The 17,834-nt window shown below is 36.1% G+C and overlaps 2 protein-coding genes across 2 annotated transcripts in view; one reads left to right on the top strand and one right to left on the bottom strand.

Annotated features, from left to right (window-relative positions):
* The window catches only part of LOC148949574 (uncharacterized), a 171,369-nt gene extending 159,421 nt beyond the window's left edge, over nucleotides 1–11,948 (bottom strand). The window contains exon 1 of the mRNA XM_089093600.1: nucleotides 11,792–11,948. Coding sequence (XP_088949726.1) covers nucleotides 11,792–11,856 — 65 coding nt within the window. The 5' untranslated portion in view covers nucleotides 11,857–11,948. The remainder of the gene's footprint in view (nucleotides 1–11,791) is intronic.
* Nucleotides 1–17,834, top strand: part of LOC148949576 (glycerol-3-phosphate acyltransferase 1, mitochondrial-like) — a 140,662-nt gene that overhangs the window by 15,376 nt on the left and 107,452 nt on the right. The window lies entirely within an intron of this gene.

A 17,834-nucleotide genomic window follows, 5' to 3' on the forward strand; every position in this document is an offset into this window, starting at 1 on the left:
AATAAGAAGGGAAGTGTCAAATTGCAGTACCCTTTTGGATATTACCCTCATTTTTCCACGGAAAATTCTATCAAGGCAATTTGTTTCCCGCTGAAAGGAAAAAACTCCCGAAAAATTCCCCCAGACAGACCCCTCCCCCCTACAGAAACTCTCCCGCGAAAAATGTCCGTATGTTTACTAATAAAAATACATCTGTAAATAGTGGACGAATTACAAAACTTAAAAACCCACTTAAACTTCTACAATGAGGTTCTCTGATTGTTTGGTAGTAAGAGAGGGAGGGAGATACCTCAAAAGGTGTATTTTATTGCCAAAACATCCCGGCTCTTATTCAGCGGTCATATAAACGCAGAATTAGTTCTAGGGGAGAGACGAGGGGAGGGTGAGGTAGAAATTTATGTATACTTCCCAGGGCCGTAACCAAGATTTTTGTTTGGGGGGATGTATTCTTTTTTTTGGGGGGGGGGGGTAAAAAAGAAGCTTTATAAAACGCATCAAAAATGTGAAATTGACATCTACTCCCTTTTATTTACGGTCTACGCTTTTATTATGAAAGTAAAAAGTAACAATAAACTCCAAAATGAGCAGGCTTTATTCATTATAGGAGGGGGAATGCCCCTTCCTCATGCACACCTCCACATCATGATCTCAGAAACTTTGGAGTGTGCTCATTAGATGAGGAATTGAGAGTTCTAGTCCTTTTTAAGTCCTAGGTGATTTGAGACCAACCAGCCGCCTGGGGGTGGTATTTTCCGATGGGTTATTAGTAGAGATGCTCGTCTGGATTTGCCAACGCCCCCGTACCAAACAGGTTTCTGGTAGGTATAATCTGGTTTGGTAGGTACAATCTGGTTAGGTGGGTATAATCTGGTTTGGTTCAAGTTTTTCTGACACAATTTATTGGATTATAGGCATGCAAATAGCTTGTAGTTTCAAAATATGTTTAATCACGTTTCTTGAATGAAGTATCTGTACTGTATATTCAAGAGGTGAAATCAATAAAGAGCTTGGAATTGAGTTTTATGGATGATATGGAAAAATGGCAAATGTTAAATATTCGGGTAAACATACGACTATAAATAAGGCTATTGTGTCTTTCTGAACTTTCTGTGCGAGGCAGGGGTAACTATTTAGTTTAAAAATTTCTAGGAGGAATTGAGTTTTGTGGCTGGTGTGGAAAAAATGGTACTTATTAAATATTCGGGTACACATACGACTAAGAAACGCTTCACTATAAATAACGCTATCGTTTCTTACCGAACTTTCTAGGGTGGTGGTAAGAATTAAGTCAAAATAATTTTCTGAGGAATTGAGTGTTAGAGATGTTCGTGAAAAATGGTCCTTGTTAACTAGTCGAGTAAACATACGACTAAGAAACGCTTCACTATAAATAAGGCTATCGTGTATTACCAAACTTTATAGGGCGGGGGTAACTATTTAGTTTAAATAATTATAGGTGGAATTGACTTTTATGGATAGTATGGAAAATAATTAGAGGATGTATAGATTTTTGCGGCTGGTGGGGAAAAAATGGTACTTTTTAAATATTCGGGAAAACATACTACTAAGAAACGCTTCACTATAAATAAGGCTATCGTGTTTTTCCGAACTTTCTAGGGGTGGGGGTAACTATTTAGTTTAAATAATTCTAGGAGGAATTGAGTTTTGTGGCTGGTGTGGAAAAAAAATGGTACTTGTTAAATATTCGGGTAAACATACGACTAAGAAACGCTTCACTATAAATAAGGTTATCGTGTTTTACATAACTTTCTAGGGCGGGGGTAACTATTTATTTTAAATAATTCTATGAGGAATTGAGTTTTATTGATGGTATAGAAAAAATGGTACTTGTTAAATATTCGGGTAAACATACGACTAAGAAACGCTTCACTATAAATAAGGCTATCGTGTTTTTCCGATTTTTCTAGGCGGGGGGTAACTATTTAGTTTAAATAATTCTAGGAGGAATTGAGTTTTATGGATGGTATGGAAAAATGGTACTTGTTAAATATTCGGGTAAACATACGACTAAGAAACGCTTCACTATAAATAATGCTATATTGTTATTAACATATTTGTATGGCGGGGGTTACTATTTATTTTAAATAATTCTAGTACGACTTGAGTTTTATGGATGTTATGGAAAAATGGTACTTGTTAAATATTCGGGTAAACATACGACTAAGAAACGCTTCACTATATATAAGGCTATAGTGTTTTTCCGAACTGTCTAGGGCGGGGGGAAACTATTTAGTTTAAATAATTCTAGGTGGAATTGAGTTTTATGGATGTTATGGAAAAATGGTACTTGTTAAATATTCGGGTAAACATACGACTAAGAAACGCTTCACTGTAGATAAGGCTATCGTGTTTTTCCGAACTTTATAGGGCGGAGGTAAGTATTTAGTTTAAATAATTCTAGGAGGAATTGAGTTCTGCGGGTTGTCTGGAAAAAATGGTACTTGTTAAATATTCGTGTAAACATACGAATAAGAAACGCTTCACTATAGATAAGGCTATCGTGTTTTTCCAAAATTTATAGGGCGGGGGTAACTATTTAGTTTAAATAAAAATAGGAGGAATTGAGTTTTATGGATGTTATGTAAATATGGAACTTGTTAAGTATTCGGATGAAATAGCGACTAACCAACACTTCACTATAGAAAAGGCTATTGTGTTTTTCCGTACTTTCTGGGGCGGGGCTAAATATTTAGTCTAAATAGTTCTAGGACGAATTGAGTTTTCTGGATGATCTGGAAAAGTTGTACTTGTTAAATATTAGGGTAAACATACGACTAAGAAACGCTTCACTATAGATAAGGCTATCGTGTTTTTCCGAACTTTATAGGGCGGGGGTAGGTATTTAGTTTAAATAATTCTAGGAGGAATTGAGTTTTATGGATGGTATGTAAAAATGGTACTTGTTAAATATTCGGGTAAACATACGACTAAGAAACGCTTCACTATAGATAAGGCTACCGTGTTTTTCCGAACTTTCTAGGGCGGGGGTTACTATTTAGTTTAAATAATTCTAGGACGAATTGAGTTTTATGGATATGGAAAAATGGTACTTGTTAAATATTCGGGTAAACATACGACTAAGAAACGCTTCACTATAAATAAGTCTATCGTGTTTTACCGAACTTTCTAGGGCGGGGGTAAGTATTTAGTTTAAATAATTCTAGGAGGAACTGATTTTTGTGGGTGGTACGGAAAAATGGTACGTGTTAAATATTCGGGTAAACATTCGACTATAAAGCAGGCTATTGTGTCTTTCTGAGCTTTCTGTTGGAGGCAGGGGTAAGTATTTAGTTTAAATAATTCTAGGAGGAATTGATTGTTATGGATGGTGTTTAAAAATGGTACGTGTTTAATATTTGGGTAAACATACGACTAAGAAACGCTTCACTATAAATAGGGGTATTGTGTTTTTCTGAACTTTCTAGGGTGGGGATAAGTATTTAGTTTAAATAATTCTAGGAGGAATTGATTTATGTGGCTGATTTGGAAAAATGGTACTTGTTAAATATTCGGGTAAATATACGACTAAGAAACGCTTCACTATAAATAAGGCTATTGTGTTTTCCTGAACTTTCTAGGGTGGGGATAACTATTTAGTTTAAATAATTCTAGAAGGAATTGAGTTTTATGTATGATATGGAAAAATGGTACTTGTTAAATATTGGGGTAAACACACGACTAAGAAAGGCTTCACTATAAATAAGATGGATCTCGAAGAAATTGACTGTTATCATTGGATAGTGAACTATAATCTGTTTGAGTATGATAAAAGCTGGTGGAGTACTACATTACGTTATATAAACAGACTGGGATTCTATGATAGAGTGATTACACCACTTAATAATACTGGTCAGGAACTGAGAAATGTTCAGGAGGAAGTCAGTGAAATTTGCAGCTTTTTCGGGGTTGAAACACTCTACGTAAAGGGCAATGTACCTACAGATAAAGTTTTAATTCAAAAGTGTGATCCTAGGATTCCACTTTTCAATCTAGAAGAGTTTAAGTGTCCTAAATTTGAAGGGGGTTATCACCGTCCTAAAGACGAGGTTAGGTTCTTCACACAGTGGATACCTAAGAACATACCTGATCGTGATAAATCCATAAGACATGGTTAAAAAAAAACTATTCTATATCATGGGATCATCGTTTCTGGATGTTTAAGTGTGAACTCTAAGTACTATTTTTATGTAAATATGTGGTATTGTATTTTTTTTTCTCAAAAAAATATGTTAATACGTTTTCATGGATACACAATGCAGAAATTTCATTTAAGAAATTATCAAAAATTGTAAGTAAGTAGCAAATTCTTTCAAAAATATGTTAATACGTTTAAGCAATAAATACCTTTAACGTGTTTATTACTTACTTACAAATATTTTCATAATTTCTTGAATGAATTGTACTCTATGCTTGTCCCTGAGACATGATGTGGCTTTCCCACTATTGCTCTATGGCCGGTTATCGACACTACCTAGTTTATTGCATGTATTAAATCAGTATTTTTTACACAGTGGATCGATAAACACATAACTAATATTTCTAAAAAAGTGAAGATGAAGCATTTTAAGAAACTCTGTTTACATGATAGTGTTATTGTAGCATTGAATGCTGACAAGGAGAAGTATTTAAACTATGAAACAAGTACAAGGGGTAGTACTATCGGAAACGTATGCGTGCGTTGTCATGACAGTAAGGAATTGAATTTCTTTGGAGTACCAAAAAAAATTCAATTCTTATGATGGTGGATATGCGAGATTGAGATCTCCGGAGATGATTATACTCAAACAGAATGCCAACATAAAAATAATAGTTGATGAAGAGGGGCATCTTCTTGCTAATGCTTTTGGTAATATGTTGCCCAGTGTTAAACCATATCGTCAACTTTCCGGTATTAGCATTCAAATGAAAGCAAAGACGAAAATAAAGGCCTACTCTTCTACCAATATCATAAACCATATCCTGTATACGTGCCGGAACTGTTACCTGTTTAAATATATTGTTATAATAGACAGTTAAATTGCTAGAAAAATAAAAAGGGCATTGGCAGAAAATATCAATAAGGAATATGAAGATGAATCAATGAAAAGCAAAGTACCAGCACACGTTACCGCCATTGTTCAAAAAGTCAATGAATAAAATAATACCAAAGACGAAAAAAATATTGACCCTGTCAATGACACACCTATAAAAATTGTGTATGAGTCAAAATGGTATAATGATTATTCTACTGATTACGAACTAAGAGAAGACAATAGCTATACTATCAAGAGAGTTCATGGTGAAGCATTTTATGGAACAGATTCAAAATGTCCAAAGTTGTTCAATTCTACATGACATTATTTCATTAAAAATATATTATACCTTACATTGTTGTGTTCATTATTTTTAGAGTAAGCTAGCATATCGAACGTTTAGAATGTCTATTAAAACATCGGAGATGTAAGAAAAGGATTTACATACATCATATATTGGATAGATAGGTTAACAGAGAGAAAATCTAGGTATAAGAATGAATAAATTCTCTATCGACATCTATTGACAGATACTTGGGATAGCATTGACAAAATCAAAGTATAACAATTATTTATTTAACAGAAATCCTCGCTTTCAATTGAACGTAAAAAAATATAATAATTATTTATTTAACAGAAATCTTTGCTTTTTGAACTAACACCATTTAAAGAAAAAATCATACGTAATAAAACGAGAGAGCCCCTCAAACCCCGTAAGTCTATTTTAAATGGTATAACAATTATTTATTATCCTCGCTTTTTGAACGAACACCATTTAAATAAAAAATCACACGTAATAAAACGACAGAGCCCCTCAAAACCCATATAGCTATTTTAAAAGGTATAACAATTATTTATTTAACAAAAATCCTCGTTTTCAATTTAACGTAAAAAATATAATATTTATTTATTTAACATAAATCTTCGCTTTTTTAACAAACATCATGTAAAGAAAAAATCACACGTAATAACACGAGTGATAATTTCTTGAATGAAGTATTTATAGTGTATATCCAAGAGGTGAAATCAATAAAGAGTTTGTTACTTACTTACAAATATTTTCATAATTTCTTGAATTAAATTTCTACATTCTATATCTAAGTCATAAAAACAATTAAGAGTTTGTTAGTCAATTAGGATTTTTTCATAACTTCTTGAACGAAATATCTTTTTTGTTTATTCAAGTATGTAAATTCAAGAAAAAATTTGCTGCGTACTTATGCCTTTGTCATCATTTAATTAATGCAACTTCTGTATTGGGTATACGTTAATTGACCTCAAAAAAGAATATGTTACTTACTTATAATTTTTTCATAGGAGGTGAATCAAATAAAGATTTTGATCATTACTTAAAGTTTTCGATAATTTCTTCATTGTGTATACAAGAGGTGACCTCAAGAATGAGTGTGTTACATATTTACGAGTACTTCATAATTTCTTGAATGAAATATCAGTATTGTGTATGCAATACGTGAAAACAATAAAGACTTTATTACTTACTTGTGATTTTATTATGTTTTCTTGAATTAAATATCTGTATTGTGTGCAGGAAGCGAATTCAAGAAAGCTCTTGTTACTTACATGGGTTAAGCTTAAAGATATTTATTGCTTAAACGTATTAACATATTTTTGAATTAATTTGCTACTTACTTACAATTTTTGATAATTTCTTAAATGAAATTTCTGCATTGTGTATCCATGAAAACGTATTAACATATTTTTTTGAGAAAAAAAAAATACAACACCACATATTTACATAAAAATAGTACTTAGAGTTCACACTTAAACATCCAGAAACGATGATCCCATGATATAGAATAGTTTTTTTTTAACCATGTCTTATGGATTTATCACGATCAGGTATGTTCTTAGGTATCCACTGTGTGAAGAACCTAACCTCGTCTTCAGGACGGTGATAGCTCCCTTCAAATTTAGGACACTTAAACTATTCTAGATTGAAAAGTGGAATCCTAGGATCACACTTTTGAATTAAAACTTTATCTGTAGGTACATTGCCCTTTACGTAGAGTGTTTCAACCCCGAAAAAGCTGCAAATTTCACTGACTTCCTCCTGAACATTTCTCAGTTCCTGACCAGCATTATTAAGTGGTTTAATCACTCTATCATAGAATCCCAGTCTGTTTATATAACGTAATGTAGTACTCCACAAGCTTTTATCATACTCAAACAGATTATAGTTCACTATCCAATGATAAGAGTCAATTTCTTCGAGATCCATCTTATTTATAGTGAAGCGTTTCTTAGTCGTATGTTTACCCGACTATTTAACAAGTACCATTTTTCCATATCATCCATAAAACTCAATTCCTCCTATAATTATTTAAACTAAATAGCTACCCCCGCCCTAGAAAGTTCAGAAAAACACAATAGCCTTATTTATAGCGAAGTGTTTCTTAGTCGTATGTTTACCCGAATATTTAACAAGTACCATTTTTCCAAATCATCCACATAAATCAAATCCTCCTAGAATTATTTAAACTAAATACTTACCCCCGCCCTAGAAAGTTCGGAAAAACACAATAGCCTTATTTATAGTGAAGCGTTTCTAGTCGTATGTTTACCCAAATATTTAACAAGTACCATTTTTCCATACCATCCATAAAACTCAATTCCTCCTAGAATCATTTATACTAAATACTTACCCCCGCCTCCAACAGAAAGTTCAGAAGGACGCAATAGCCTTATTTATAGTCGAATGTTTACCCGAATATTTAATACGTACCATTTTTCCGTATCACCCACAAAAATAAATTCCTCCTAGAATTATTTAAACTAAATACTTACCCCCACCCTAGAAAGTTCGGTAAAACACGATAGCCTTATTTATAGTGAAGCGTTTCTTAGTCGTATGTTTACCCGAATATTTAACAAGTACCATTTTTCCATATCATCCAAAAAACTCAATTCGTCCGAGAATTATCTAAAATAAATAGTTACCCCCGCCCTAGAAAGTTCGGAAAAACCCGATAGCCTTATTTATAGTGAAGCGTTACTTAGTCGTATGTTTACCCGAATATTTAACAAGTACCATTTTTCCATACCATTCATAAAACTCAATTCCTCCTGTAATTATTTAAACTAAATTGTTACCCCCGCCTAGAAAAATCGGAAAAACACGATAGCCTTATTTATAGTGAAGCGTTTCTTAGTCGTATGTTTACCCGAATATTTAACAAGTACCATTTTTCCATACCATCCATAAAACTCAATTCCTCCTAGAATTATTTAAACTAAATAGTTACCCCCGCCCTAGAAAGTTCGGTAAAACACGATAGCCTTATTTATAGTGAATCGTTTCTTAGTAGTATATTTACCCGAATTTTTAAAAAGTACCATTTTTCCATACCATCCATAAAACTCAATTCCTCCTAGAATTATTTAAACTAAATAGTTACACCCGCCCCTAGAACGTTCGGAAAAACACGATAGCCTTATCTATAGTGAAGCGTTTCTTAGTCGTATGTTTACCCGAATATTTAACAAGTAACATTTTTTCCACACCAGCCGCAGAACTCAATTCATCCTCGAATTATTTTCCATACCATCCATAAAACTCAATTCCTCCTAGAATTATTTAAACTAAATAGTTACCCCCGCCCTAGAAAATTCGGTAAAACACGATAGCCTTATTTATAGTGAAGCGTGTCTTAGTCGTATGTTTACTCGAATATTTAACAAGTACCCTTTTTCCATACCATCCATACAACACAATTCCTCCTATAATTATTTAAAATAAATAATTACCCCCGCCCCTAGAAAGTTCGGAAAAACACGATAGTCTTATTTATAGTGAAGCGTTTCTTAGTCGTATGTTTACCCGAATATTTAACCAGTACCATTTTTCCATATCATCCATAAAACTCAATTCCTCCTAGAATTATTTAAACTAAATTTTAACCCCCGCCCCTAGACATTTCGGAAAAACACTGTAGCCTTATCTATAGTGAAGCGTTTCTTAGTCGTATGTTTACCCGAATATTTAACAAGTACCATTTTTCCATATCATCCATAAAACTCAATTCCTCCTAGAATTATTTAAACTAAATAGTTACCCCCCGCCTAGAAAAATCGGAAAAACACGATAATCTTATTTATAGTGAAGCGTTTCTTAGTCGTATGTTTACCCGAATATTTAACAAGTACCATTTTTTCCATACCATCCATAAAACTCAATTCCTCCAAGAATTATTTAAACTAAATAGTTACCCCCGCCCTAGAAAGTTCGGTAAAACACGATAACCTTATTTATAGTGAAGCGTTTCTTAGTCGTATGTTTACCCGAATATTTAACAAGTACCATTTTTTTTCCACACCATCCATAAAACTCAATTCCTCCTAGAATTATTTAAAATAAATAGTTACCCCCACCCCTAGAAAGTTCGGAAAAACACGATAGCCTTTTTTATAGTGAAGCGTTTCTTAGACGTATGTTTACCCGAATATTTAACAAGTACTATTTTTTCCACCCAATCCGAAGAACTCAATAACTCCAAGAATTATTTTACAGACAATCCATAAAACTCAATTCAACCTATAATTATTTAAACTAAATAGTTACCCCTGCCCTAGAAAATTTGATAAGACAATTTATCGATTCTTTCACAGAGGCATTACTTAGTTGTATGTTTATCCGAAATTTTAACGAGCCAAATTTTTTCCAGAACATCCTCACAACTCTATTCTAACTAGAATAATATAAACTGCAAACTTACACCTGCCCTATAAAGTTCGATAAAAAAATATTGCTTTCTTTATAGTGAAGCGTTTCTTGTTCGTATGTTTACCCGAATATTTAACAAGTACCATTTTTCCCAGACCAGCAACACAACTCAATTACTCCTAGAAATTTTTAAACTAAATAGTAACCCCTGCCTCGAACAGAAAGTTCAGAAAGACACAATAGCCTTATTTATATTCGTATGTTTACCCGAATATTTAACATGTGCCATTTTTCCATATCATCCATAAAACTCAATTCCAAGCTCTTTATTGATTTCACCTCTTGAATATATAGTACAGATGCTTCATTCAAGAAACGTGATTAAACACATTTTGAAACTACATGCTATTTGCATGCCTATAATCCAGTAAATTGTGTCAGAAAAAGTTGAACCAAACCAGATTATACCCACCTAACCAGATTGTACCTACCAAACCAGATTATACCTACCAGAAACCTGTTTGGTACGGGGGCGTTGGCAAATCCAGACGAGCATCTCTACTGTTATTTTCCAGGAGTATTTTCCGCGGGGGAAATTTTCCAGGGTAAGATAAACGCCGGCCACTAGTATTTACATCCACTCAATAACACAAGAAAGACTCAAATAAAGCAAAGGTGAGAGAAGAACGACACTAACAAAAGTAAGGAAAAGAAACATTTAATGAAAAAAGAAAGGCTTAGAAAATTAAATAAAAATAATATTGCTCTTCTTTACTTCTGCGAGGAAAAATTATCATGCCGTGGCCTTGAATGCAGCAAGGTGCGGAGCTTCAGCCATAAATTATTATTTCATTTAAATCCTTTCCTACGACCTCTTACTACCCTATTCGGAGATAACTATTTTTCGTTTCCACCCTGATTGTCAAAAAGTAAGGCAATAATGTCATCTTTCATCAGTAAAACGTAAAATCCATACAAAATCCTATTTGCAGACAAAAAATTTACAAATGAAGAAGGTAGTATATTATTATAATATTTAGACAAAAACACTAATTTGGTAGTTATTTTTGAAAAAATTTATTCTGAAATTGACAATTAAGTGTAACTGCTTTGTTCTTGGTTGTTTGTATTCTTTTAATATATTATAAACTTGTCTGTTCACACTAAAAGGAAACAATGGTAAACATTACGGCCCTGGACTTTACAGACTCCCCTGGCGGTGCTGATCTCCGTTTCTTGGCCCTTTAGTCAGGAAGTGAAAGTGATGGAGGGTTGTTATTAATCCTGCGCTTTCACACACCCTTCATGTTTACCTCCCTCGGATTTCTCCAGGAAACCCATTTGGAGCTCGGTCGACTCTGGCTAAGCCTGCTGAGTCACACCACGAACCCTATTTTCAAACCTAATAATCGGCAACGCTAAGACTCGAATCCCATCCCAAAAGACAAAAAATTACGAGTCTAGCACGCATGCCACTCAGCTAAACCCAGCAGTGAGCAATCGTAACGCACACACGGATAAAATATAGTGAAATAAACCGCTTTTCAGCAACAGAAATTTAAATGCGGCAAAACATACCCAGAGATTTAGACATTCGCGTAGCCTACTTCATCCATCATAAATTCTCCTCTATAGTACACCCCAAATATTTTGTTACACGAACCCTAATTGTTTTATATTAAGCTTATATTACATCCTGTAGGGCAGCGGCGGATCCAGGGGAGGTGAGGGGGTCGCGTGCCCCCTAACGTCGTTTAAAGTAGTGTAATTTACTTAATTAACGCAAGTTTTCGTTAATTAAACTTGCTCCTAACGCAAGTTTATCGGATCAACCGATTTTGCACCCCCCCCCCCAAAAAAAAAAAATCCTGGATCCACCCCTGCCTCTAAGCCTAACCTAAATTGAGCAAATTTCGCTTCTTGATTAAATTTAAATACCCCTCTTCATGTAAATTTCACGAAAAAAAAATTCTTTTTATTTCCTTTTTTAAAATATACATCATACTCGCATTTATAGCTAACGATCTTCCCAATCGCGCCATAATTCCTTTTCTAAAAAAAAGAAGAAAAAACATACCGTTTAAGATGAGTTAGAAATCTAGCGCATATTCTATTGGCATAATTAATCCGAATAGTTGCCATGTTGAAAACACTATTAGCCTCAAAATACAGAAGTTTTAAAGTTTGATTCCTGTTTATCTGTCCGTTGGATAGAGAATAAAAATAAAAAACATTGACGCACCCTCCTGACTCTCCTCTTTACGGGCCAATGAAAAAGAAGGCGGTTTTTTCATGAGAATCGATATTATCTCCAGAAACTGGTTTGTCCACTATACTTGCCCAGACACCTGTGCCAAAGTTCCCGTCTGTGTAGTTGAAGAATTTTGAAGAAAATTGATCTTGTCCAGCCCAGGTTTGAAATAATGAAAAAGAAATTGCTTTCATTGGGGTATCTTGGAATATTATATTTAAATATTACATCATTAATAAAAAAAATACAAGAATTATTTGTTCCAATAACCTATAGAGAAGTATTCAATGAACTAATTTCTTAGTCAACCTAAGCAGCCATATGTTCAGAGCCGTTCCTAAGGTTGGTGGTGCCTGGGGCAAAATTAATCCCACACCCCCCCCTCTCCTGACTCAAATATAAGAAAAACAGCCAAATAAAAGTGAAAAAATGAATAAAAGTGGACAATTCACCAGCCACACACCCCTGATCCATGGCACCCAGGGCGACTGCCTCGTCCCTCCCCCTTTAGGAACAGCTCTCACTGGAATGAAATCTCAGGATTGCAGGTTGGGTGGGGTTGGTGATAGTTTGTGTTAAATTCTTGTTTCATAATTGGGTGGCGGCAATAGCCAAAGCTAAGCATTTGGGAGGAGTTGCCCCCTTTCCGTCACCTGGTGAACACCTCGGAGCACAACATGCGAAAGATTTTATACCTTAGGAGGACTAAACACTTAACACAAAGACGGTTTTCGAAATAAATAAAAAAAAATAACAATAACAAAAATAATGAAAAAAAAACTTATTGGATTTGAAGAGACGAAGAAGATGTATTTAAAAATTAATAGAAGAAACACAATATTATATGATCTGTGATGCACTTGACATAACAAATACTTAAAGCATAAGAATACACTATTCTTATAATCAGAGTTCAGAGTTTTATTCACCAATAAATACATATTTACTCTTATTCCCCCTAGAAAGGCTCAAAGATCAGGAATACAAGGGGGATACAAAAAAAAAATACAATATAGACAACAACCAAAAAAAGACAAAAGTAGCCAAACTATATGTAAGATTAAAAAGAGCCCAGACCTGAGACCTGGGAGTCAAAGTACATAGAAGACCACCATACAATATGAAATAAACACTCAGGGGATATCAACTCCACAGAGGAAAATGAAAAAAAAATAAAATAAAAATAAAATGCTATTCTGTTTGATACTTTACTAAATGGTCCTTAAGAATCCTTTTAAAAGTCCCAAATGAGTGGCATCCCTGTACTGAAGAAGATAAGGAAATCTAGACCTGTTGACTAGCAATGAGGGGATTGAAATCTGACTGTATAGCATGGGTAGGAGGAATGCAGATATTATGTGAAGAAAGAAGGCTATATGGAACTTAATCAGAAATAAACACGGGAGTTTTTGAAGAGATCTTGGAAGATTGTCATGAAGCTGATGAAAGACAAAAGAAGCACAAGAACGAATGTAAACAGACTCTAGAATTAAGAGTGGTTCTGTTGAGGAACGGCTGGTGTCCATAGCCGGACGCCGTGCTTTATTATGCATGACAGAAAGTGACCGCAGTATAAAAGAAAAAGTAGAGATTCATACAATGGGGCAATAGGAAACATATGACTAGACAAGGCAGAAAAGAAGAAGCTTCAGAATAGATCCAGGAAATGTGTGTCCGAGTTTTCGAATGATACCCAAACTCCGTGAGATCTTAACCCTAATCATGGCTTTATGGTGTCTAAACGAAAGGTTCTCCATCAAGCAGGATACCAAGAAACCGGACAACCTCATTCTCTGGTTCACACAAGAAGCCTTGTGAAACCTGAAGGTGTGTAAGCTGAGGGAAAGCTATACCAATTCGAGAAAAAAAAAATCTGACTTCCCAACATTCAAGGCCAAGTAATTTGTATCAAATCATGACATTAATCTCTCGAATATTGCTACAAGGTTAGACCTGATATCACATTCCGTCTACCCATGGGTCCCAAGAGTGGCTTCATCAGCAAAAGGAACGAGACAATCTTCATTAGAAGTAGTATTGGAACACGAAGGAACATCAGGATGACACAGCGTGCAACATGCTAGAGGCCTGGTATTTGTGACTGCCGAAAACAAATCATTAACATACATCAGAAATAAAACGGGGCCAAAAGTAGATCCCTGAGGGATGCCACAATCTACTTCAGAACGGCTCCGAAAAAGCAGATCAATTGAAATAAGACTATGAGAAAGATATGATTCAAACCAAGAGAAAGCATTTGATCTTATACCAATATGCTATAGTTCCCAAAGAAGAATCCGATGAGTCAAAGAATCAAAAGCTGCCGGGATAAAACCAGAATCTATTACCGAATGAATAAAATTCAAGAGAGCTGCGCAAGCATGCTCTGTATAGGGATTCGCTCGTAATCCAAACTGGAAATCATGCCAAAATTCTTTTGCATTCAGAAAATTAAGAAGCCTGGATAGCACAGCCTTCTCAAAAATTTTGCTGAAAACAGGTAGGAGAGAAATAGCTCACTTCAGAGATTCAGGGAAAATTTTTGTCTCCAAAGACAGATTGACAAGCTTAGCCAATGGTGACAGAATAGCTGGAAGAATGGCAAGGATAACCCTTGTAGGAATTCGGTCTGCTCCTAATGACGATGATCCTTTAAGAGTATTCACGATAGGAGCTACCTCGAACTCAGAAACAGAGTTCAAGACCATTGAGTTTAATCATGATGGTCCAAGATAGGCTCTGAAATCGCAACGAGAAGTTGCAGAGCGTGCAGAGGAAGTATTCGTCTCTCCTATATTAGCAAAACTAGAGGTAAGCTCTAGTTGAACATCTTCTTCTCCTTGGACAGTGTTACCATTGAATATCAGCGTTATTGGAACTAAAGGCAGAAGGGGAGTAGGTCTAGAAACCGAATGAATTATATACCATGTATTCCTAACTGGCGAGCTGGAATAATCCTGCTCCTCTGGAGGAGAAAGGAGAGCAAAAGAATATGTTGTAACAACAGAGGCATAACGCTTCTTTCAGTGCCTAGAAAGCTATTTGGTATGGCCCAGATCGACAGATGCATGGATATTTTTCAAAGATAAAAAAAAGCCCAGAAGGCTTGGCTTATGCCCGGGAGTCCCACTGTAGAATAGATCTTTACTATGCGCCAGCTACTTGAGAAGGCAAGTGAATTCAGGAGGAAACTACACCTAGCCTTTGTTGACACCAAGACCGCATTTGACTCGGTGGATTGTAACTCGCTCCGGCTGATACTTTGATCTACTAGAGTGCCTGACAAATACTGTAAGCTGTTTGAGAAGCTCAGCGAAGTAAGGAAGAGCTGCATTCAAGTCAACGGCAAACGGAGCACTACATTCGGTATCAAAACCGGTGTCCACCAAGGGTGTGCCGCCACCCCAGAACTTTTCAACTGCGTCATAGACTATGTCATGACACGAACTACAAATCGCCTGCCCTTTGGTATTCGGTTTGGAGATAGGGTTCTGACGGATGCCGACTTCACATATGAACTTGCTCTCGTTGCCGACTCAATTGACCAATCGACTGACGCGCTGGAAGTCCTACAGGAAGAGGCAACAAAAGTGGGGCTGAAAATCAACTGGCTCAAAACTAAGATAATGGCAATTGAACCCCCAAGCCCTGTCCCACCCCCGAGAACATAACTGTCTCCGGAGCTTCTGTTGAAGTTGTAAGAAACTTCACTTATCTTGGCTCTGTGCTGTCCAATGATAGCTCCATAGATGAGGAGGTACGCAGTCGAATGTCAAAAGTCTCGTCTATCGCCGGAAGGCTCAGCGCTCTCTGGGGAACGCCACACATATCTAGGCGCACGAAGATGCGAATTCAAAACGCATCCGTAAGCTTGGTTCTGCTCAATGCAGCAGAACATGGCCCCTTAAGTTACCAACCTTCAATATTATAGACGTCTGCCAGACGAAACAGCTCTGTCAGATTGAAGGACTTCGGTGGGATGATTTTGTGAGCAGCAGAAGGTTACTTACGCTCACCTCCCAAGTGCCGTTCTCCATCCAGATAGCACAGCGCACTCTCAGGTAGTTTGGACACCTCCTACGTATGTCAACGGCAACCCAAGCCATAATAATTCATGATTTCGACCCAAAAGCTTATGACTGGTCCCACCCGAGAGCCAGACCCCGGACCAGGTGGAAGGATAGTCTCAATTCCTGGAGATGGCCAACATTGCTGTCGATGAGGCCCCAATCTTAGTACCAAACCGGTCAGCCTGGAGGAGCAGAGTTGCGACGCTCTCTACGCCGCCCCCAACGTGGCAGGAGCGCTAGGTCAAGTAAGTCAAGTCAAGTATTCCTAACATCCTTTCCACACTTAGAAAATTTCCTATGATAATACTAAGAATGGCCTTCCGACACAAAGAATTAAATATACTCTTATAGGCCTTGAAGATGATGAGGTGAAGATGATGAAACCTTGTACACCTTCCACAAATAATTTTTCCTTTTCCAGCTTTTATAGAGACTTGGAGTCATTCACGGTCTCAGCGGTACTATCCTTTTCGAAGTATGAGGCACTGGATTCTGATGGCAAACTTCTAGGATACCTTCTTTCAGGCTCTAGGCGTTTGCCCCCCCGGAAAATACCCCGGAGGAAAATACCCCCCCCCCCCCGGAAAATACCCCGGAGGAAAATACCCCCCGTCCCCCTCGTGGAAAATAAGGCTTTCCAAATTTAAGAATTTTATTTGAATTTTATTTTTTATTTTCTTTAGGGAGAAGGAATTTTGGTACTTGTGTATTATGTTCCACCCACTCAAGTTTACACTATGTAAAACTCGAGAAAAAATCGGTTTCTCCGTTAGTTTCTTTCAGCTTAGCGCGAGACAAGACAAAGACAAGTGACAGAATAGATGGGAAATATATAATTTGGGCTATACATTTGCACATAAGGGGGTGGTGGTAAAGTATTTGGACAGCTTGAAGTTAAAAAACAATTCTTACTTCATAATATGCAGGATAATTGTACCTAATACATTTTGCATGGAGACCCGCTATACTTTACCTCCCCCCTCCCTAATGTGCAAATATATAGTACAAATTTGTTTCTAAAGTAGCGAAGAAACTAACGAAGAAACCGGTTTGTTCTCGAGTTTTACACATCGTAAGCTTGATCGAGTGGCGTATAATACACAAGTACCAAAACCCAATAACATCAGGAGTTCCAGCACTAACGATCCATTTCAGCTCATCAAAAGACAAGCAAAAGTCCCTGAATGTTAAGGTGATGCACGGAGAAAATCCCATCTCGTTTAGAGGAGGCAGAACCATTTAATTGCAAAACACACTTACTTTTAATAACCAAATTAGGATCATTATTCTTCTGATTTCTACTTCCGAATGAATTATTAATTATACTTTCAATATCTAAAGGAATATTTTATAACTCAACAAAACGTTCCCCCAAAGAGTTGATACCACCCTGGTTACCAACTTACGGTCATTTTATGTGATTTTACTTACGGTGGATGGTAGATCCGCTCCTCGACCAAACTAGACCAAACGGTTGTACTAGACCAAAGGTTGTCAAAACCACAGCAGAGCTATGGCTAGAGCAGAGCTGTCTATACAGAGGTAGCGCTGAACTCTTTTTTGTGCAAAATGAAAAACAAAAAAGAAAGCCAAAACAACAGAATCTGAAATAAGGAATAGTGGAGATGAAAACAAAACAAGGATAAAAAGTAAAAATTAATAAAATAGACATAAGCATAAGTGAGAAAAAGTAAGGATAGATAAGAAAAAAATAAGGGAAACTAAGAGACAAACAAAATAAGGAAAAGGGATCATCAATGGATTCATTTGAAGATCAACACACACACACGAGCATAATC

This window comes from Artemia sp. Qi Xiang Cuo, chromosome 8, assembly GCF_049724085.1.
Source record: "Artemia sp. Qi Xiang Cuo chromosome 8, ASM4972408v1, whole genome shotgun sequence".
NCBI lineage: Eukaryota > Metazoa > Arthropoda > Branchiopoda > Anostraca > Artemiidae > Artemia > Artemia sp. Qi Xiang Cuo.